This window comes from Oryctolagus cuniculus, chromosome 13 (assembly GCF_051225735.1).
Source record: "Oryctolagus cuniculus isolate XC-2025 breed Fujian yellow rabbit chromosome 13, ASM5122573v1, whole genome shotgun sequence".
In the NCBI taxonomy this organism is placed as follows: Eukaryota; Metazoa; Chordata; class Mammalia; order Lagomorpha; family Leporidae; genus Oryctolagus; species Oryctolagus cuniculus.
In genome coordinates, this window is record NC_142879.1 from 51,993,435 (window position 1) to 52,016,999 (window position 23,565).

At 43.9% G+C, this 23,565-nt stretch overlaps 1 protein-coding gene across 14 annotated transcripts in view; it reads right to left on the reverse strand.

The window, feature by feature from the left end:
* SIPA1L2 (signal induced proliferation associated 1 like 2) overlaps positions 1 to 23,565 on the reverse strand; it is a 231,310-nt gene that overhangs the window by 98,656 nt on the left and 109,089 nt on the right. For all 14 annotated transcript variants that reach the window (XM_070055530.2, XM_051821459.3, XM_070055529.2 and 11 more), the window contains one exon: positions 18,227 to 19,954. In XM_070055530.2, coding sequence (XP_069911631.1) covers positions 18,227 to 19,700 — 1,474 coding nt within the window. In that variant the 5' untranslated portion in view covers positions 19,701 to 19,954. The remainder of the gene's footprint in view (positions 1 to 18,226; positions 19,955 to 23,565) is intronic.

The window sequence follows — 23,565 nt, forward strand, 5'->3', positions numbered from 1 at the left end:
TGCATAAAAAATAGGAGCAGGTACTTAAATTAGTGTTTAAAAATGTATCTATTTTTAGCAACCCCATTATACTCATAATTCATGCAGAGCAGGTGGTGGATGCAAACCCCAGGTGTTATTCATTTATTTCTTAATGCACCGCTGCCAGGTCAGTTCTCCAAGGTGTAGACTCATAAAATCAATTTTTTTTTCACTTTAAATGCAAGACATCACATTTATCCCTTTTGAATGTCACCTCATTGATTTTGGACAATCTTGTCTGACTCTGAGTTTTTAGTTTAAATAAGCACAAAATAAAGAACATGTATAAGCTTGAAAAACCTTCGTAGATACTCAAAAGGCTTTCGGTTATGGTAAAATGTTCTGCCAAATGGTTGCTGAGGAATAAGAAATGGTATAGAGAAAGCAGGAAACAAGATGAAGTCAAGAAAGGAAAACAGTGCCTGAATCACTCAGAGTGAACATGTACAAAGTCATTAATGAATATTGGCCAGGTCCTGAGAAGGCCACTCACTCACTGCTTTGCAGCCTGCAAAGCAAATAAGGTTAATTCTGACATTATCTCCCCTCAGGGCCAGTCATGACTAGAAGCGGCAAGTAAACTATTTTAGGGGCTGAAAGGTGAATGACTGATTTAGTGTAGTCCCAGAATTACATAAAAAGAAACCTATCTTTTTTTTTAATGAGAAATAAATGCATTCCTTAGGTATGTTGTAAACTGATAATGGCCAAGGTAACTTACAAACAAACAATTCCATTGAAATTAAACAAGCATTTAAAAAGTCTCTGCTTGAAGAGAGCTGAACCAGAAGCAGTTATTTGTGACTTCATCACAGCTTAAAAAACATTCAATGAAAACCAAGGAGACTAAGTTAATTGTCTACTTCAGACTACTTGGTATATTATCATTTTGTTACTTCTTTAAGTTGGCATTAGTGACTTCTAGACCCATGCATGGCATTATACTGGATCCTGTGGAAAATGCATCTTTGAATCCCATTAAGCTGGATGGTACTAATACCATCTTACATGTTAAAGGGATCATTTTAAGTGTGTAACTGATTATACAGATAGGAGTAAGTGTCAAAGGGATCATATAAATAAGACCAAGTGTCTGCTAACAACAATAGGTAGAATTAAAAAGGAGAGAATGATTCAGCATGGGAAGCAGGCCACATAACAGACTCACAGAATGAAAAATGCCCTAAACAGCATCTGGCCTCAGAATCAGACCTTAAGGCATTCGGATCTTGCTGAAAAGCCCATGAGAGCATTTCAGGCATGGAAAGCCAAGATATTGTGGCAAAAAATGACCTACATGAAGGATCTCTGTGAGTGAGAAGGGGCCATCAAAGAAGAAGGTACCGGGGATGGCACTGTGGCATAGCAGGTAAAGCTGCTGCCTGTTGTGCCAGCATCCTATGTGGGTGCTGGTTCGACTCCTGGCTGCTCCACTTCTGATTCAGCTCTCTGCTATGGCCTGGGAAAGCAGTGGAAGATGGCCCAAGTCCTTGGGCCCCTGCACCAGCATGGGAGAACTGGAAGAAACTCCTGGATCCTGGCTTCCGATTGGAGCAGCTCCAGCCGTTGTGGGCAATTAGAGTGAACCAGTGGATGGAAGACCTCTCTCTCTGTATCTCCTTCTCTCTGTGTTAACTCTGGCTTTCAAATAAATAAATCTTAAAAAAAAAAAAAAAAAAAAAAAAAAAAAAAGAAGAAGAAGAAGAAGGAGGAGGAGGACTGGCGCCACAGCTCAATAGGCTAATCCTCCACCTGTGGTGCCGGTACCCTGGGTTCTAGTCCCAGTCGGGGTGCGCATTCTGTCCTGGTTGCTCCTCTTCCAGTCCAGCTCTCTGCTGTGGCCCAGGAAGGCCACAGTGCTTGGGCCCTGTACCTGCATGGGAGACCAGGAGGAAACACCTGGCTCCTGGCTTCAGATTGGCGCTGTGCGCCGGCCTTAGCAGCCATTTGGGGGGTGAACCAATGGAAGGAAGACCTTTCTCTGTCTCTCTCTCTCTCTCACTGTCTAACTCTGCCTTTCAAAAAAAAAAAAAAAAAAAAAGAGAGAGAGAAGAAGGAGGAGGAGGAGGAGGTACCTTTCTCTGAAGGGAGGAGGAGAGAACTTCCACTTTGCTTATGGCCCTGTCTAAATACTGACGGATTTTTGTGGACTCAAGCCTTGGCAGCTCATGACAAGAGCCTCAGATGATCACTGACAGGAGTCACTGTGCATTTGCTCCCCATGTAGGACCTCTGTCCTTAATGAGTTGTACTAAGAGTATTAACAGGAAAACTTGTCTTCAAACAGTACTTTATGTGTCTGTGTGGGTGCGAACTGTTGAACTCTACAGAACTCTATAGAGTTGGTCTTCCGTATATAAAGATAATTAAAAAGGAATCTTAGTGAAGAATGGGATGGGAGAGGGAGTAGGAGGTGGGACGGGAATGGAGGTGGGAGGGCAGGTATGGAGGGAAGAACCACTATATTCCTAAAGCTGTACCTATGAAATCTATATTTATTAAATAAAAGCTTCCTAAAAAAAAAAAAAAAACCAAAATGCGTCTTGGAACTTAAAAGTCAATCAGTTTAAAATTTTCCTACTTGCAATTAGTCAACTCCTAACAGGAACTTTCATAACTACCTAAGTGAGTTTTCATAAGCCAAATGCATTAAGAAAAATATTTAGAAAATATAAGAACACACAACCAGTCAACAGGCAAAAGCTCCCTTCCTAAAACACACTTCAGGAAGCTATTTGCAAAAATATCCCAAACAGGTCCATAGTATGCATCTGATGAACTCTGCGGATTGAACCAAAAGAGCTGCAAATTATTTGAAGCAGAAAAAGAGTGACTAAAGCAATTCAAATGTTATGGTAGAACTGAAAGCCCCAGATTGTGTGATTCACAGCACTGCTTATAGTATCCGACAGCTGGAAGTGGCTACAGGGACAGAAAACAGATCCCCTGGTTCCAGGGCCTGAAGACAGGGCAAGGGGCTGACTACAGAGGAATACGGGGGAATGTTCTGGGGTGACGGAAGAACTCTCCATCTTGATTGTGGTAGTGCTTACATGTCACACATATTTTTCAGAACTCTGAGAACCACACACTAAAAAGGGTGAATTTTACTCTATGTAGATTACCTCCATTTATTTATTTATTTTATTGACAGGCAGAGTTAGACAGTGAGAGAGAGAGAGACAGAGAGAAAGGTCTTCCTTTTTCCATTGGTTCACCTCCCAGGTGGCCACTACGGCCGGTGCATTTCGGTTGGCGAGTTGTAAGGATCTGAAGCCAGGAGCCAGGTGTTTCCTCCTGGTCTCCCATGCAGGTGCAGGGCCCAAGCACTTGGGCCATCCTCCACTGCACTCCCGGGCCACAGCAGAGAGCTGGACTGGAAGAGGGGCAACCAGGACAGAATCCAGCACCTCGACTGGGACTAGAACCTGGGGTGCCAGCACCGCAGGCGGAGGATTAGCCTAGTGAGCCGCGGCGCCAGCCATTACCTCCATTTTTAAAAAGGGGATGGGGGGATGCCAATGGAATCAAGAACAAGTGCCCTTGGCAATGGTTGAGGTCTTTCAGAGACAAGTCATGTCCATCTCACCCCTACCTAGCTGCTGAGGACAATGCCCACTCCTCATGTAATCCCTAACATTCATTCCCTCTTCTTGGCTACCGCTTAATCCTCCACCTGTGACAAACTCTGTTCTGCTCAGGATCTCTAAGGCAATAAGCTTCCTGGCCCTGTCTTTACCAGACCCGGCTACTGTTTCTGACACTGGTGGCCACACACTCATTGTTGGTTCCACTATTTCCTTGATGTCTATATACAGCTCCTTTCACAGTGAGAGGTTTCCTTGGTCTTGCCCTCTGGGTTTCCCGTGTGCTTCCTCCTCTGGCTGCTCCTTTGAACAGGGGTGTTTCCCAAGGCTCCATCCTTAGCCCCTGGCAGTGTATTTTGATTCTGCCTCTGTCTTTATACTTATCTATCTGAAAGTCTATCATCTGCCTTTCCTTCCATCTACCATCCACCCATCTTCTTCTTTAAATTCCTCAGTGATCTCCTCCCAAGCGTTCTGCAGATTCTTCTCTCCTAAATCCCCTCGCCTGTGAAGATGCAGGAATGGTGAGCAGCAAGCAGCGCTGAAGCACAGCCTGCTGCTCATGCCTCAGATCTGTGCCTCGACCTGCCCACTGTGCCTGGACTGCCTTCCGCTTCTCTTCATCTGACCTTCTCACTCGAAGCTAAGACTCAACCCAAGTCTCACTCCCACGGGCAATACTCCCTCTCCTCCACAAAAGGCCCACTTCCCTCACACTGTGCGTCACACTTTGGCCTACTATTACAGTGCCAAATAAACAACAGATGCTTAAAAAGCCATTCTTCAATTACTGAATGGCAATAGTCTCCCCTGCTATTGTCTACAAGGGATGGTTGTCTGGCCTCAGCCAGGAACATCAGAATAAAAGCAAGTGGATAGATCTTTCCATGCTAGGAAGTAGTGGGACCATGAAGTCTTGGCACCCACAAATGTAGCAGGCATTTCCTTCAGAGAGATGGACAATATGGTTTCTTAAAATATTCATAAAAACTGAGAACTCATGTACCTGTCAGAATTTATATGGTGTATCAGTGTCCTATTGCTACCCCAACAAATTATCATAAACGTGGTGGCTTATAACAAATCTATTTACTGTCCTACAGCTCCAGAGGTCAGGAGACTAGTCAGTTAAAATGGACAAAACCTTGGTCCTGCATGGACCTTGGAAAGCTTTAGAGGAAAATCTGACACCTTGCCTGTCTTTCCCAGCTTCTAGATGCACATTCCTTGCATTTCTTGGGTAATGGCCGTGCCCCATCTTCAAAGTCAGCAGTGGTCACCTGTCCTCCCTCTTCCCAGGACACCTGTGACAGCAGTTAGGTATTGACCAGATCTCCAACAGATAATCCAGGATAATCCCCCATCCCCACATATTTAATCTAATCACATCTGCAGAGTCTCTTTTGCCATCCAGGGAGCCTGGACACCTCTGTAAGCCATTATTGAGCCTATACCACACATATTTAATCCATTTAAAGTCATTAATTCAAACAGTGAGCAGGGGATACATTTCAATGGTGATCAATTCCAGGGGTAGAATACTGAGTGAGACATAGAGCCTGCTTCAAAATACCTGAGTGCAGTAGGTGGGAATACTAAATAGAGAAGAATTACACACTCTTGATCATGTGAGAGGAGTAAGCATCACTACAGTGGAAGCCCTGCAAACACCCAGAAACAAAAAAATCTCTGAGAAAAATGACACATGTGCAGTCCAAGCCAGTGTCACAAGTGCCATCTATTCTATTTTAAACCCAGTAATACGGGAGCCTGATTTTTAAAAAGCCAAACTGTTCTTCCTAGCTTTAAGAAAACAAATCAGTAGTCCCTTGCTCCCTCCTTCATTATTAATTCTATTCCCAGAAAACAATTCTTTGAATTCTTTTACATATTAAGTATTCTCATCCATGGCACGATATGCCCCATATATTTATTTAGAGTTTTAATTGCTGTTGATAATGTTGTATAGCTTTCTGTATTAGTCATTCACCTTTCTTCAGATTTAGTGTTAGGTTGCTGATACTTTGTGGTAAGTAATGTAAATGTTATCTTTTTAAAAACCTCACTTTCTGGTCATATGTTTCAAGTACACAGGCAAATAAGATTATAAATCTGGTGAAGTTGAAGCTACTGACTTAGGAGATTGGTCCTTTACTCCTTATGTGATTTATCCACAATGGTCCATCTCATTTTAAAATCTATTTGCTACTGGACTGATCGGGCAGAGGCTAGCCATAGGATAGGTAGGTCTTTCTCTTGAGCCGGGGTCCCTGGAAAGGCTCTCCTATTCTCCTATCTGGAGGTATTTAGTCCAAATTAGGGAAAGGGGCTGGGTACCTCACTGTGCTGACTTTCACTTAATCCCAGTTTTTATGAAGAGCCTTAGCCCCCCTACACCACCACCACCACCACCACCACGGCGGGCAGAAACGGCTTTCTCCCATCTGCTCAGGCTGCTCCTGCTCGCCCACCTGCTCTGGCAGATCTTGCCTTCTGCTGATTCTCTGTAGCTCTTTCTCCTTTTATGGCACTAGGCCCACTTTTATTTGCTCACTGTCATTTTTAGTGATACTTTGGAAGGGGGAAGAGATCACATATGTTTTCAATTCATTCTATTTAAGTAGCAGTCCCAAATCCATTTGCTGTGTAAAACCTGTAATTCCAAGAAACCTGATTACTTGTTTCTGAATCTGGGCTTTGCTACTTATCACCTGCTTAACCATGGGCCAGTTACGTGGTCTCAGCATTCTGCCTGCCTCCTTCAAGAAACAGTGTGCTATAGCTTGAGTGGTCCCCAAAGGTTCATGTATTGGAAGCCTGTCCCCAGCCTGGCAGTGTTGACAGGTGGGATTTTGAGAGGTGGAACACAGTGGGAGGTCCTTAAGTCTTGAGGGCCCTGCCCTCAGAAGGGAATAAGGTAGCTCCTGTGTGACCCCTTGGTAGTGTTCATGAGAACGAATTACCATAAAAGCCTAAACCTGACCCCTAAGCCTCTCTGGCTTCCTATTTGAGATGTGATCGCTTGCTCCACATACCCCTGCCATGGTTATCTGTCATGAGGCGATGTAGTCAGTAAGGCCCTAATCAGAACTGAGCCAACGTCAGTGCCATGCCCTTGAGCCTCCCTAACTGTGAGCAGAATAGACATCGTATTTTCTTACAGTGACAAAAAGAACACTATATGTGTGTGTGTGTGATACATTATTGTTACCATTGAACTAGAAAGGCATTATAGCTGAAGTCAAGCATGATTTTACTGGGAGAAAAACTATATCAAATCAATAAAGAAGTGCATAAAGAACACTGTATGAAATAACAGTATTATAGGACATTTTGCTTTTTAACACAGTCCTATACAGTTCAAGTCATCCTAAAGGATATTTACCTTCAGTCTCAGAATGCTGATCTATAATCGTCTAGAAAGACTAATTTGCATGCATGGCAGTCTTTTCAAGAAAGCAATGGCTATACAGTATTTCACTAAATAATTTCTATCAGAAATTAGTATTTTATTTTATTTTTTAAAGACTATTTATTCGAAAGTCAGAGTTACACAGAGAGAGGAGAGGCAGAGAGAGAGAGGTCTTCCATTCGATGGTTCACTCCCCAATTGGCCGCAACAGCTGGAACTGCACAGATCCAAAGCCAGGAGCCAGGAGTTTATCCCACGCAGGTGCAGGGTCCCAAGGACTTGGACCATCTTCTACTGCTTTCCCAGGCCATAGCAGAGAGCTGGATTGGAAGCAGAGCAGCCGGGACTTGAACCAGTGCCCATATGGGATGCCGGTGCTTCAGGCCAGGGCGTTAACCCGCTGTGCCACAGCACCGGTCACCAGAAATTAATATTTTAAAAATTCCAATTTTGTGTATTACCCTTTTCATCAACGATGGCAGTCAAGTTAGAGAAAATAGTTTTTCCCTTTATTCCTATCTCTGCAACCCATGCACTACACGCATTTTCAATTTTTATCACTCATACTGTATTTTTAACAATTTTTTCATTTGTTTACTGGAGAAGCAGAGAGAGGGCTGGTGCTGTGGCATAGTGGAAAAAAGCCAATGCGTGCAGTACTGGCATCCCATATGGGCACCGGTTTGAGAACCAGCTACTCCACTTCTGATCCAGCTCTCTGCTGTGGCCTGGGAAAGCAGTAGAAGACGGCCCAAGTCCTTGGGCCCCTGAATCCACATGGGAGACCTGGAAGAAGCTCCTGGCTCCTAGCTTCGGGTCAGCCCACGTCTGGCCATTGCAGCCATTTGGGGAGTGAACCAGTGGATGGAAGACCTCTCTCTCTCTCTGTCTCTCTTTCTAACTCTGCCTTTCATATAAATAAATCTTAAAAAAGAAGAAGAAGAAGAAGCAGCAGCAGCAGCAGCTGAGAGACAGATAAGACAGAGGGCGAGAGCTTCCATCCACTGGTACACTTGCTAAATACTCATGATGGTTGGGTGCAAAGTCAGGAGCCTGGAACTTAAACCAAGTCTTGCAGGAATCCAATTACCTGAGCCATCATCTGCTTTCTCTCAGGGTCTGCACTGGAAGGATGGAGTCAGCACCTGAATCCAGGGACTCTGCCACGGGGTGTGGGTGTCTTGACTGCTAGGATAAATGACTGCTGCCTGTGACTGCCATACTTCTCACACGCAGGCAGAGAGAAGGCTCCTGCTGTTACGAGCATCACAGCCTTGGACTCCCAGCTTTTAGGTCTCCTAGCTACTTTCTAAGGGAACTTGTCTGGCTTTGGGTTTCATCAAGGAATACAGCAGGCCACCCGGCTGTGTTTCTGAGGAAATCAGACTCTTCTGCTGGGTAAGGCAGCATACTGCCCAGCTTTGATAGGGGCACCACTATACCCCATGAAGACATGAACACAGACAGTGCGTCTTCCAGAGCCCCAAGAGGGAAAAGTGGGCTCTTCCACGTGATAGCTGCATCCTTCTCATGTTAATGCCCAGCCCAAGAAGCCCTGGCCGCCCTGGGCACAGGCTGCCAGGCAAGCCCCGCTCAGTGCCGTGTGCTTGCAGACCCGCACCCATCACAGGCTGTCCTCATTTCCAAGCAGATGATTTCCATATAACTGCTTCAAGGGGAATCACAAGAAATCCTTCCTTGGCAGAAAAGGGAGCTGTGAAAAGACTGTTGAGAGGCTGAACGAAAAGCCACACATCATGCAAATACAACAGGACCAGACAGAAGAAAAGTGCTTAACAAGATTGCGGTGCAGGAAGTGAGAGTCAGTGCATCATCCCGGTACATCCGGCTGTTCAATAAAGAGGGAGAAGAAAATATCAGTTCAGGGGAAAAAAAAAAAAAGGGGGGGGGGGAGTGTGTGACTCACATGAAGACCTTACCCAAAGGCTGTTTCCAGATTTCGCAATGCCTTGGGAGGTTTATTCGGTAAATCACTAATGAATTGAACAGATAAGGATCACAACTGTGCAGAGCCTCCTCTCTTCCTTGCATGATTTATCAAAGTGGCTAGTACACAGCGGCCACTATTTATGAGTACACCAAAGCCACAAGCAACTGTGGATCTGTGCCCTCAAATCCTTTAATTTGTTAATATGCACAGGAGAAGCGTGCCTGTAAGATCTCTGTTCTTTCAACAGGGAGTTGATCTTTCAACTGTGGACGGCTCTCTGCTGACCTTTGTTATGTCCCGGGCTGCAGCTGGCTGCTCTCTGTATTCCCATGTACCAGGCATCGCCTGTACACTTTCCCTCCAAATAGCTGCATGTATTCAGTTTCAATCACCTTCTCTGCTCTCTAGCACTCTAGAAGTGGAAAGAAAAAGTAGGGGCCAGCATGGTGGCATACCAGGTAAAGCTGCTACCTGTAACATCAACATTCCATATGATCACTGGTCCGAGTCCTAGCTATTCCACTTCTGATCCAACTCCCTGTTAATGGCCTGGGAAAAACAGCAGAGGACAGCCTAAGTGCTTGGGCCCCTGCCACTCATATGGGAGAACCAGATGAAGCTTCTGGCTTTGGCCTGGCCCAGCCCTGACAGTTGTAGCCATCCGGGGAGTGAAACAGTAGATGGATGATATCTCTGTCTCTCCTCCTCTCTCTGTTACTTTGACTTTCAACTAAATACACAATTTTTTTTTAAAGAATTTATTTTACAGAAAAAGTAAATAAATAAGTGAATGAATAAAATAGAGTAATGAACTGAATGATGGGAACACGTTTTGAGAACTGTATTGTCAGGGAATTCCATCTCTGTGCAAACATCGTGGAAGGTGCTTAGACAAACGAAGACAGCCAGGACAGCACTAAGTGCATCATCTTACAGGACCACTGTTACGTGCACAGTCCATCACTGACCAAAACATCATTAGGTTGTGCATGACTATAACAGCACCCACTTATTGTAGGTAATAGCTTTAAGTGTCATTTGACAACTTCAAGAAAGTTCAACTGCTCTGCTAATGTTTCATGGATAAAATTAGTGATTTTACTATCATGGGAAAATTAATAGATTTCTGTTGTGTAAATTTTTGCTCCATTGACTCAAATTTAACCAAAGTATTAGCTAAGCTTGAAAGACTGGCAGCATTCTAATTAAAATAATATTAAATTTTATTTTGACATAAATTAACTCATTTCATCCTTCCTATGAGAGGAGTCACAACTATTATCCTTATTTTTCATGGACAAGCTCCAGGTCACAATCTGGTGAGGCAGAGTTAGGAAGCAAAGCTAAGTGGTCTGGCTCTACAGTTTTCTCATGGGGAGCAAATCAAGGATGACAAAATTCATGCAGGAGTTTAAATTATATAAATCACCAATGTAAGTAATGAACTCACAACTGAAGATGATGCAACCAATCTGTCCTGAATATAAGCATGTTCACTCAAAAGTCATCAATTTAAATAAAACAGTGAAAGACTAAGGCAGCTACCAAAGAATTCCTTCAATATGCTGTAATTTTTAGTATTATGTTCTCCAAAGAGGAAGAAAACACTAGGTGAGTGTGAAAGGACTTGTATAAAAGGCGAGAAGCGGGGTGACAAAGGGACAGTTACCTACATTTTATTTCTTAAGTGGGATAAACAGTGAAATACATTTTAGATCTGAACAAGGTAGGTTTTACTGAGCCTCCAGGTTCTCCTTATGTCCCAGAGACCTTTACTTTCAGGGAAGCAAGGTGCAGCAGTTAAGCCACCACATGTGACACTCACACCCCCTATCAGGGTTTGGGTCTCAGCTTTGCTTCCAATCCAGCTGCCTGCTACTGTGCACCCTGGGGAGGCAGCAGATGATGGTTCAGGTAGCTGAGTCTCTGCCACCTACATGGGAGACCCAAACTGAATTCAAAGCTCCTGGCTTCAGCCTGGCCCAGCCCCAGGTTTTGTAGGTATTTGGCAAATTGCCTGGTGGATAGAAGATATCTCGCTTTGTTCTCTGCATTTGACATAAACAAACAAATCTTAAAAAAAAAAAAAAAAAAAGACCTCTACTTCCAACTTATCGTACCAGTAGTGAAATGCTAGCGAGAGTTCCTATAGTTCTAACTGGCACATAAGCCAAACTACATAGAAATTAGAGCGGTCATTCTTCTGACCAAGGAATTAGTTTCTATTCTAGAAAGGATGACTCAAGGCCTTTAGAGCCAAAAGTTCAATAAGTTTTATACAGCAGCCAGTCCTTCACAGGTGCCTACAATGCTGCAATGGATGGGAATACAGCCATTGCCATCACCCCATCAGAGAGCCCCTGCAAGAGAGAAAGCCCAAGTGTTTTCACATCAGCCACATAGAGCTGTTGCAACAGGGACCCACAATGCTGAATCTCATGTGCAGCTGGGCAGTTCCTCCCTTCTGAGAGCCCCCTGGGACTCAATGGGACCTCTGTCTGTGGTGGCAGTGCCGGCCAGGGAGGTTAAGAACTGAGTTGATTATGTCCGCAGAGGGAGGAATTCATGTCTTAGAATGGCACTATTGTTAGACAGTGCTCTGTTCACCCATATGAATTTAATAGTGTCCAACTCCCTATTAATTTTCATCAATGACTGCATAAAACCAGAAAATAAAAAAAGCTACTGGGCATGAAATTCAAGACAAATGCAGCCACGCATCAGTGGGCAGGGAGGTTCACTTGATATGCAAAGGTACGCTCTTGAGACAGCTGTCACATTAGTGACACTTACATGCACATGTTTGGATGGGGCGGAGGACTTCCCCCAGACACCTTTCCCAAAGGCCCTCTCTGCCCTCTGGTTCTAGACCTCTGTCTCTCTCCCTTTAAATGCAACATCAGTGGTATGGACAATCGCTGCTTTTCAGAAAGAAAGGACTTAATGTACTTTTGTAAGAAACCCTTGGGGGAGGGACAGGCTTTGTGAAGGGCATTTCTCTAAGCTCCTGACATGAGGTATGTGCATTATCCCACTTTACAGATGATTAACTGCGGTACAAGGTTGTTCAACAACCTTCTCCTGAACTAGGATGTGAATCCAGGAGTGCTCCTCACCTTGAGGGACAGCTTCTCGCCCGCCATTCATGGGTCTCTGGTAACCCAAGGTTGACTTCCAGCTCTAGTTAAAATATATGGACATTTCTGCCTAATGGTAAAAAGATAATTCTTCAGCTACACACAATAGTTGGTATGAAGGAGGGGTAAGAGGGCTTCTACACCTGTCCACTTAGCAGACTTACCTCTGAGGCATTATCTTTCAGTTAAAAAACGAATGACAAAGCACAGCCCTTGAGAAGAGGAAGAGTCTGCACCGAGCTGGCTCGAACAGTAGTCACTACAGCTAGGGGACGTGAAGAGGTGCAAAAAGGAGAGCTCCAGGGGGAACTTGCGCCGATGTCACAGATGCTCGACACTTTGCTCTCAGGGGTTCAAACAGCACAGCCTGGGGTGAGGCCTGGACAGAGGAAGGGGCCTCTGAAGCTCAAGGGCTGGCATCATGGGGCAGACAAGGACCTGGGAAAGCTAGTCCTGCACCTGCTGTCGGTGATCTGCTCCACTTGAAAGCAGCTCGAAATCTGCTTTCTGGGAAGTTTTTGCAAACTTCTGCCTTGACCCAGCAAGTCTTGGAAAGCTAATATGACAAACAGAAATTAAAGACATGCTCTCTGGTCTATTCATTTTATAAGAAATGGAGAAGAAAGAAAATTACAGGAAGCATAACAGAACCATAAACACCAGGATCCCCAAAGCGCCAGGCCAGAAGGGAGACAAAGGGTCCCCCCAAGCCTCTTTTCAAACACACTACAGAACCTTCCCTGAACAACGACCGAGCTTCTCTGGAGAGCATTCCCAAAAGATACATATTTCTTTTGTTGGACTTGTTAGAGAAAATCCAAAAAGTGAGTTAGGAATAAAGGCCTTATTCAGAGAGATTCGGGGGCCTCGGCACCAAGGGTATCCTGAACCACACTTCACAGCCACTTCTGTCTACTGTGCCGACTGTAAGGGGGGAAACTGAAAGACAATGTCTTTTTGCATTTCAATAAACACAGAAGAAAAAGGAAATTATAAAGCTGGACCATTGCTGCCCCTTAGGAAAAGCTGGGGAACAATATTCAGGAGGAGACTGTGTGCAATGGACAGTTTGACTCTACTTGAAACACAGAATGGAGGTACCTGCTGACAGGAATCCTATGGCAGAACTGTGGATAAAATCTTGCTTCTTCTTGTTTTCAACAAATAATAATTAGATACATATGAGCATTTATGACATTTTATTTTAAAATTATTTTAAATTTACACAATAGTTGCAGAGGGTGGTTTCCTTATACTTCTCACTCAGCTTCCCAGTTGATAATGTCTTATATTTGTTACAATTAATTAATTAACAAATACTGATATTATTATTAGTGACTGTGCAAATCATTCAGCTTTCCTTTCCGTTCATCCAACGTCCTTTTCCATCACAAGGTTTCATCTAGGAATGCCACATTACATTTAGTTGTCAAGCCTCTGGAGGCTCCTCTAGCCTGTAACGGTATCTCAGACTTCTCCTGTTGTTGATGACTGAATGGTTTTGAGGATAGGTTAGGGATTTTGTAGGTTCCTCATTTGCAATCTTTCTAACTTTTTTCCTTAACCACACTGGGGTCATGGCTTTAGAAGGTCGTGGAAGTGTCATTCTCCCCACACTCTGGGCACAGACTGTCTTCAGCACTTGCCACTGTTGATGATCTCACCTTGATCACCTGGCTGGGGGTGGTGGGGTATTCATTTATTTGCCAGGCTTCTAGCCTGTACAATTACTTGCCCCCCTCTCACAATACCCCACCTTTTAGAAGTTGAGTTACTAAGCACATTCAGGTGGGGAGATTATGACTTAAACTTCTATGATGATAAATTACTTGGCCAAGTTAGGATTCCTTTACTGAAGTGAACTTTCATTAATGTATCTCTGATGAGTCTTTTGGGAGGAGCACCTAAAAGAAGGGAAGAAATATATGTTCCCCTATTACAGTGCTTCTATCAAGCTGATAAAGTTTTTCTCTGAAGCAAGGCAGTCATTAACTCCTCTGCCCAGATCCTGGCTGGCAAATATCTAGCATCTTCTCTGCAGCCAGAGCAGATAAGGATAACTGATAATAGCTCTTAAAATGCTGATGCAGCTCTGCACAAAATGACATGGAAGGATGATCATCAAAAGAAAGTTCCATAGCAATAGCAAGCAAGAATAGGCTCCATTTACATAAATGTATTTGCATCAGAAAAAGCCTACAGGGATAAAGATGAAATTGTTAATGCTGATAAATTGGGGGTTCCTTTATTTCTTTTCCCTTCTCTACATGTTCTTATTTTCCTATCATCATCATATCATACTTACATACCATTTATAAAAAAGCTAGAAGAAAAAAGGTATAAATTGTCTCTTCTTTGACGTCCCCATCGCCCTCCCCCAACACTCGGAGGGTGCTGGTGAAACCAGCTTCCCCAAGACAAAGTTGCCAGGGAGACCCAGCTATATCCTGCCCTCTGGTTTTACCTGTCTTTAGTCAACATTACTCACTTGGCTTACTAGGGATGGGCTTTGTCTTACTGATAGGAAATGGGGCACAGAACAGGCTTAGAACTCCTAAGTAACCCAGCAAGTACACAGTTCCTTCTAGAGTTAAAAATGACATCACCAAACAGGGACCCACAAGGACTGTGTGTAGAGTTCTGACTCTAGCTGTACGGGGGACAGCTCCCAGTGCCAAGGCAGGCCTAAGGCCACTGCTGTGCTACCTGGAAAGCTAACCTCACTGAAGCTCACAGGACCCAGGAAGGTCAAGCACACCTTTCCCCTCCCCTGCCCAGGGCCATTCGTCACTGCCCGAGAGCTCAGCCAGGAGGGACTCAGCACTGTCACTAGAGTTCCACCAGAGGCATGGGCGGTTCTCCCGGCAGTCACCACCAGAAGGAAGGAACAGCACTGCGCATTCTCTGTGCTGGTCATAATCCCCACTCTCCTGACAAAAGCACAAACGGATGTGCCTGGACAAGCGAGCCGCTCCCCTGCATAAATGCTTTGCAGAGTTATGAAGACACCTGTCAGTGACTGTAAGCCACGGGCATTCACCTCCGTGTAATGTGGGGCCCTTTCCCGTCAACTGCCCAATAAAGAGTAAACCACATGATGAAAGTTCCATACTTAAAACAATTCCCAGGGATGGAGAGCCAGTGAATTCTTCAAGTTTTACGCAGAACATTCAAGCATAGCACAAAATAAAAGCCACTCAGAAAAGTATCAAAAGGTCCCTGAGAGTCTGTTCCCAATGAGAAAAACTCTGAGAGGAGGGAAAATACAAACTGGAAATGGAATAAAATGTATTTGAGAAGACACCATTCTCTGTGCCAGTCTGTCTGGGCCCAGACGTCTGTTGTTAAATATGAGGACGTTGCCACAACTTGGGGTGTGTTTACAACTCAAAGGGCCCTGCACAGCTGGGTCCAGTGGTGAAGCTGCGGCCTCATCTCCTCTCCCACACCACGGGAGACCGTGGCCAGCTCTGGGTCCCAGCACCATGCGGCTGCCTCTGCCCTTAGTTCTAAATGGCCCCACAGAGAGACTAGCAGGAGCAGCAGCAAATGCTATTGTAGGCAATTTCACTTTCAATTCACACTGGGCCACAGGAGAAAAGCTAAATATAGGAGAACACAGGGCATGGTTCACAGCTGTACCGGTGAGCAGAGCAGAGGCAGGCTGAGCGTGAGGCTGGGGCTTACTCTCCCAGCAGCTACTCGCTCCCTCGCCTCCCTTGGCAAAGCAGCATCTTCCACAGCACAAAGTCACAGGACACAGAAGACAAAGCAACCACAGGGACTGCTGACCCGCTCATCCATGTTGCAGGCTTTGCAAAGCAGTCCAGAATCCAGCTCTCCAGCTAGTTCACAGACACAGAGCACACACAGCCCAGAACCACGGGATCCCAGCAACCCTGAGCTGCATCCATGATTTCGTCTCAGGGCAGTCTATGCTCAGATTCTTCTTCGGGGCTTGTTTTAATTTCACATTCAAATCTAACAACTCTGATGCTACTTCCGATGCCCTCGAAAGACATATAGGAAGTACAACACTCACAGAGGAGTCTTCAAAACAAGCAAGTGATAGTGGAGAGTTACAGAGAAACTACAGGCAGCAGTCAGGAGAACTAACAGGGTCTAGAGACCAGAAGTCACCCCACGCACGAAACAGACCCTGAGGACATTGAATCAGATGGTGGTGACCATTAGTCTTGTGAACAAAAGGTTTTCATTCCACATATACTTAGGAGGTACAAGAGAATATGAGATGCTGGCACTAAGTCCCGGCATAAATGTGAACATATAAGTTTTATGTTCTGATATTTTAAAGGATGAATCACAAACTATTTACACAATACTCGGCTAGCCAGCATGACAAATTCCCTGAGGATTCTGGCACATAATAAATCTAAGAGTCTATATTTTATTGTTACCACTGGTAGCTATGGCTTCATTAGTAAAAACAACCTTAATCCGGAAGCCTACTTCTCTACTGTCTCTCTTTCCAGAAAAACTTAGTTTCACCCAGAAACCATTCTTGTGCAGTGCTTTATAATACGAGGCCTCTGGAGGAACACAGTTGTGAGGGTCAGGGGTTAGTTTCACCGCACAGACTAAAGGCAGGTCAAAGATGCTGTGCTCTTGCCAGCCACTAGCAGTGGTAATAGTGATGCATATCAGAAGCCAGGGCTGGGATCAGGTGCTAAGGCCCGGAAGGAATAGGAGGCACAACTGGGGAACCAGCACCTGTTGGCAAAATTACTCCAGTCCCACTACACCATCAGTATGAGGACAGAGAGACTGTTCAAGTTACACGACCAGCCGCGATGCAAGAGTCTGTTTATGGAGCTTTCTTGCATGCCCAGCGTCATAACTACTTCTCTGATTTCTATTATTTTATAGTAATATGACCACAGGTGACTGGTTAAATCTGAATGCAAAAAATGGGGGAAATGAAGTTCTAAATTTAATAATGAAAATTCATCCAGGAACCAGATTCTTTTAAGTTCATAGTTGGCAAGAAAAGTAACAAAAAAGGGTCTATACTGGTTTTTGTTATAAGTGACTTGAATGCACAGAATGACCTCTTGAGATCTGAGTTATCCCTGTGATATGCTCCAAAGAAAGAAACAACTAGCATCAAAAATTACGTGCAAATGCTCTAAGAAGACAGAATGACAGAACTATTGCTTCATTAGGGACAAAACAAGGAGTAGTCTGTCTGCCCACCTTTGTTCCTTAGGTACTCCATAAGCTTATACTCGGGATTGGGAAAAAGGGTGAACGATGAAACTGAAGACATGAAATGTAGCCCTGAAAAGCAAGTTCTCCTATAAGGAACGAGCAAAGGGGTCCAATTGTACCCAATAGAAAGGCAGCCAGACATGCCCTGAAGGTTCTACTGGCACATGTGTGGAACTCATTTCTCTGAGTCTCTAAAAGTGTGCATTCTCATGTCCCTGGATAACTGAATGACACTTAGTTAAAGGCTGAGGTCTCAATTACGAAACCTCCAAAGAACATACCCTTCAAGCCTGAAGATATAAATAAAAGCAAAAATAACTGATTTTACATGGCATTAAAGAATCTCTAAGTAATAGTATCAGAAAACTATTTGCATTTTAACATGTAAGAACATTTATAAAACTGTAAACAAACTTTGCCTATCATGCTAATCCATGCATTCTCTCAACAGGAACTCATTTGACATGTTCAACACATACAGCTATGTAGTAGAAACAAAGCCCAGAAAAGACTAAAGGGGTAAAAACTCACAGGATTAGTCAGTGTAAACAGTGTAAGGGATTATTCAGAGAAGTAGGAAAGGGCTAGAGCTAATCAGGGAAGACTTACTAAAAGGGGTAAAATCTAAATCTAGTCTGTATTTGTGATGTTCACAAGCTGTTAGAGCAGAGGCGGGGAGACATTTCTACACTGCAGGTTACGAATCAAGAAAGGCAGGAAACTCTAAAGACATTAGTCTGGCAGCAATGGAGGACCATCAGTATGTGTCAAACACAAGGGCAAGCCCAGTGGACCGCTAAGGAATGCCCAACACAAGGTAAAATGTTGCACTAGCCTTGAAGAGATAATCCCTGAGACGCACCCGTCCACCTCCAGAGCTCTTCCTTACCTTTTCCGTAGAAGAATTTACGGTAATAGTAGGCCCCCAGGTCAATGTGCTCAATGATGTAGCGCTTGACCTTCTCCCTGTGAATGGGCTGGTTTTCTCGTGGCACTTCCAAGACCGAGACGCCTGCATTTGTGCAGTGAGAGCTGAGAGACGACTCAAAGGAGCAGCTTTCCCCAGAGCTGAAAGAGGATGAATTGGCTCGAGAGAGCGCGATCCTCCTGTCACCTTCTCCACCAGTCTCGTTTCTAAAGTAAGGACAACTAAGGACGAGGTCGTTGCTTTTCCCATCCCCTTCATCAGCATCCAGGTTCTCTTTTGAGTTGAGGTCCTCCTTGCTCCCCAAAGGGGACTCACAGTTGCCTGTCTGGCCCGTGGGCATCTGCGTCTGGGATGCGGCAGAAGCCCCGGTGGTTATGTTTTTTCTTTTCCCCACATTAGCCCTTGTAGCCATGGCTTCATTGATATTAAACAAAATGCTCTGGACATCATAATGTGCAAAACATCGCTGACAATGCCAAGGGCGAATGCCCCTCTCAAGACGGCCCTCCTCCAGTTCTGATGTGAACTTGAAAGTTTCATGCTCGCTTTTAACAGTTCGCAACTTTCGGAAGAGGGAAGTTTCCACCGACTCCGATTTTAACCTCCGTTTGAAAGGCTTGTCCCTGTCTCTCCCCATCAGGAGGGCACTGTCCATGTAGTCCAACCCTGAGATGCGGACAAATTCTCCCCTAGAAATCTGTGCTGCTGCATGAAGGCTGGGGGATATTGCAGGATCACAGGGAAAAAACTCAGGGAACCCAAAGGGGACCATTGCCTTGTGGTCATAATTCTCTACTCGGTACCCTCGAAGCATAGCAAAAAAGTTTTCACCAGATAAGCCCTGCCTGTCGATGGACGATGTGCTCCCGTATTCCCTGTGCAAGGCGGCCCCAGTGTTGGGGTTGACTGCATTTTGGTCTAAGACATCTTCAGCATCGATGTCACTGATGGTGACATCGCTATTGCTTCTCTGCCTGATGGGGTGAAGCCCTCTTTGAGGAGAATGAACAAAGATGTCTCCGATGGTGTACTTCGCCTCCACGAAGTCCACATCAAGCTGTTCCTCTTGCTGCCCATCACGCTGGTCATTCTGCCCATTGTGCATGATGGAGGTGACACTTTCGTAGCTGGTCTGAGATCGGCTTTCCCACAGCGTCTTGCATGTCAGCTCCTTGGAACAGTCCTTTTTAGGAGGCCACTCAGACACTCTTGCTCTCACGCCCATTTTGGGCACGGCTGGGGTACCGTTGGCTGGACCACCACTCTCACCGGAATTTGAGGCATTTAAAGAAGTGGGTCCCATGTTGCCATTAATGGCTTTAAATTTTCGAGCAAAATAATCATCCGACTGCATGATTCTGGGAGGGTCCTTGAACTTTGAAGACGCTCTGCCAAGTTTGTGCTTATCTTCTTGTGACTGCCTTGGGTCACTCATGTCTAGCAAAGCCAGAAGCTTCAAGTCTTCCCAGAAGAATGGATGCAAATCTAATCACATTGCTCTTTACAACACAATAATAAGTGCAGATATAAAGGCTTTGTCTATTTTTTTCATTTTAACCAAAAGTAAACAACATCCTCAGAACATAGTGTCACCAAAACCAGCTTGCTCAACTGTTGTCATGAATTTGTACACCTCTGTTCTTTTCAAAAGCATTTCTTAAGACATCTGGTCATGGATGTTTCCTTCACCTGAAATAAAGGAAAGGAAATAGCCATTAGCAATTAATAAAGCTCAATTTCAACCATTTTTCAGTATGGCTCATTATTCTTTCTCTCCTTGCTCCACCCATGTCCAGTCCCTCCACAGCAGTCACACCGTTCCTTTTCTCTGGAACATCTCTATCTTCCTTCTCTACATGGCTGTCTCCTGCCCTGACACTATATCTGAGCAAAGAGACTCCCCCTCGGTGACCTCCTCACACTTGCCCTCATCTACCTCCAACAGAGCTGTCAACTGGTCAGTCTCTCTTACCAGCAGATCTCAAGTTCCTCTAAGCCAGGAGCCAGGCCTTTCAGTGTCAGATTCACATGAACTATTCATGCAGCCTGGCTTAAGCTACAATAATCATACAACATTTCAATGATTAAATTAATGATAGGAGTAATAAGCTAGTCATATATGTAATGTGATTATTATTATACTTTCTTTCAAAATACTCAAATTGTCCCACTGCAGAAGGTCAATATCAGGCATTAGCATGTGAATCTGTATGACTGTTCACAATCAAATAAAGTGAGAAAGGTTCTTGAATGACCTGGTGTCTGAAGAATTCAACTTTCTAGTTCATTATACTACAGGCAAATGTGTGGGATAAAATAAGTCACCTAGATCTATAAAACACTGCAATAAGACCTGTGTGTTGGTAGAAACTCAGTCTAACCCACTCTTCTCTTTAATTACAAATATCTTTCCTTCTCATTTATTCTATCTTTAATTAAACAAAAATATTGCCAAGGATTATGTATCTTCCCAACTCATGACAGATTGAGTACCTCACTTGTCAGTACAAGAGTGACAGAACAGCTCTATCTCTTCTGGAAATAATGATGGTAATAAAAGTATAATACAACCGATCTCCCTTACCCGTCACCAAAGCCTAGGAAATAACTGCAATTCAGCTCAAAAATGTTAAAACCCCAACCAGCTAAATATCATAAGAAATCTTTCCAATGGGCTCCTAATGGTACTAAGATGAGCATGTGGTGGTCTCTTGAAACAACCTATATTTTCTGGTGATGGTAGCTGTTTTCCTCACATTATGTACATCTTTTTAAAAGTCTTGGCATGATAACATGCTGTCTATTCCCAGAACTGTTCATAACTGAGGAAATATACTGATATTTTACGATAGGACAAACAAAGGGAGAGTAGGCAGTCAGATGCTTACATGCACAGAAGAGGAGACATACTATCTCATGCTTCTCAGAAAGGCAAGAAAAATGACTGTACCTTACTATTTCACTTAGAATTATTATGTTTAAAAGGACCACAGATGACTGAATTTTAACCTATTTCCTGTACAATTCAGGCTATTATCAAATCTGTTCCTGGAAACTGCAAAAGTGACAACTACAGTACAAGACATCTTGCCTAATCTCTCTCTCCTGAAATGTATTTGACTCACTTGTACTAGGCTTATACAGAATCTGTAAATTCTGTTGACATTTCTGCTGTGAATGGCACACAACAAAGTATTATTTCAGTAACTGCCAAAGAACTACATGAATTCACAGTCACTGATACGAAATTAGTTTGCAGTTACTCATTTGCATATATTCTGTGCCTGTCCTAGCCAGCACCAAGTTCCAACCTATAGTTTTCAGAAATTTCATCAGGAACACAGAATTCATCACACAACTCACCACAGAACAGTAAAATGTACAGAAAAAAAAAGTAGAAAGAACAAAACTGAATCCTAGCTTTGAAACAGTAAGAAGATAGGTATATACCTTCTCAAGCCTGAAAAAGAGACAGCACAGCACACAAGTCTTCAAATGAAAAAGAAGACATAAGCACAGATAAAAGACATGAAAATATATAAATGTAAGTACAGTTACCACATGTAACTTTATGGCAACAAATCTGAAAACCCAGAGGAAACAATTAATTTCCTAAGAAAACAATTTCCCCAAAAGTGACCTCAGAATGGAAAATGTGAATAGAATGATGACAATTGAGGTGAACAGAAAAAAAAAATCAGCTGCAAATTGAAAATGTACCACAAATACAAACATGAAATGCAAAACAAAACAAAACAAAAAAAACCTTAACCATTGCTTTGAAATTCCTTTAACCTCCTATTTGTAAGATAAAATAAATGCCAATTAGGACATATTCTACCTCCCTCCCTTTTCTATGTTGATGGCACACAATAAGTATCAATGTTGTACATACCACGGGAGTCAAAGCAGGAAAATATTCTAAATTAAAAGCTCAATTAAGGGGCCAGTGCTGTGGCGCAGCGGGTTAATGCCTGGCCTAAAGTGCCGGCATCCCTTATGGGTGCTGGTTCGAGATCTGGCTGCTCCACTTCCGATCCAGCTCTCTGCTATGACCTGGGAAAGCAGTAGAAGATGGTCCAAGTCCTTGGGCCCCTGTACCCGCATGAGCAACCCGGAAGAAGCTCCTGGCTCCTGGCTTCGGATCTCATCGGCGCAGCTCCGGCAGTTGCAGCCAATTGGGGAGTGAACCATCAGATGGAAGACCTCTCTCTCTCTCTCTCTCTCTCTCTCCCCATCTCCTCTCTCTGTGTAACTCTTTCAAATAAATACATAAATAAATCTTTTTTAAAAAAAAGCACAATTAAGAGACCAAGAGACTGCCACCCTACCCCACTGCCCTCATCAGAGCTACACAAATCAGCATCTCCTCACACCTGTAACCCTTTGTCATACCCCCCAGGGAAGCTCTTGAATTTAAACCACCCACTAATAGATGTGCAGAAAATAGAGAAACTACAAAATATTAAAACTAGGACTAGAAATAGTAAGATATACACTTAAATAATTAGTCCAGGAAAAACTGACTATACATAGAAAGTCATCAGAATTTACGGGGCTCAGATTCTTATTGAAAAATCTGTCTTCTGAGCATCCAAATTCCTCTATAGCTGTAACCTTCTCACTGTTTAACATACAATATTAAAAAATAAAAAAATGTTTATTCTATAGTTCTCTTGAAGAAGCAGAAGATAGGGTCAAAGAATAAGGATTTTTTTTTTTTTATTTGACAGGTAGAGTTATAGACAGTGAGAAAGACAGAGTGAAAGGTCTTCCTTCCACTGGTTCACCCCCAAGATGGCCGCTACGGCTGGCGCGCTGTGCTGATCCGAAACCAGGAGCTAGGTGCTTCCTCCTGGTTTTCCTTGCGTGTGCAGGGGCCCAAGCACCTGGGCCATCCTCCACTACTTTCCCAGGCCACAGCAGAGAACTGGACTGGAAGAGGAGCAACTGGGACTAGAACCCGGTGCCTATATGGGATGCCGGCACCGCAGGCGGAGGATTAACCAAATAAGCCACAGTGCCAGCCCCAGAATAAGGATTATTTTATAACAAATAGCAGGTGTGATTAAAAATCAGTGCATTTGTGCTGCATTTTATCATTAGGTTTGTTACAGAGGATAAAAGCTAAGCAAACTCAGAGCACATGAAAGCCTTGGTCTGCGCTGATCCCTCCAAATGGAGCACCAACTGCCTGGGCTGAGCTGACCACCATTCCCCATCACCATGCTCCTCCCCAGCCAGGTATTCCTGTAAGGGATCTTCCACTTCCAAATCACCCATTTTCTATGCCTGATAAT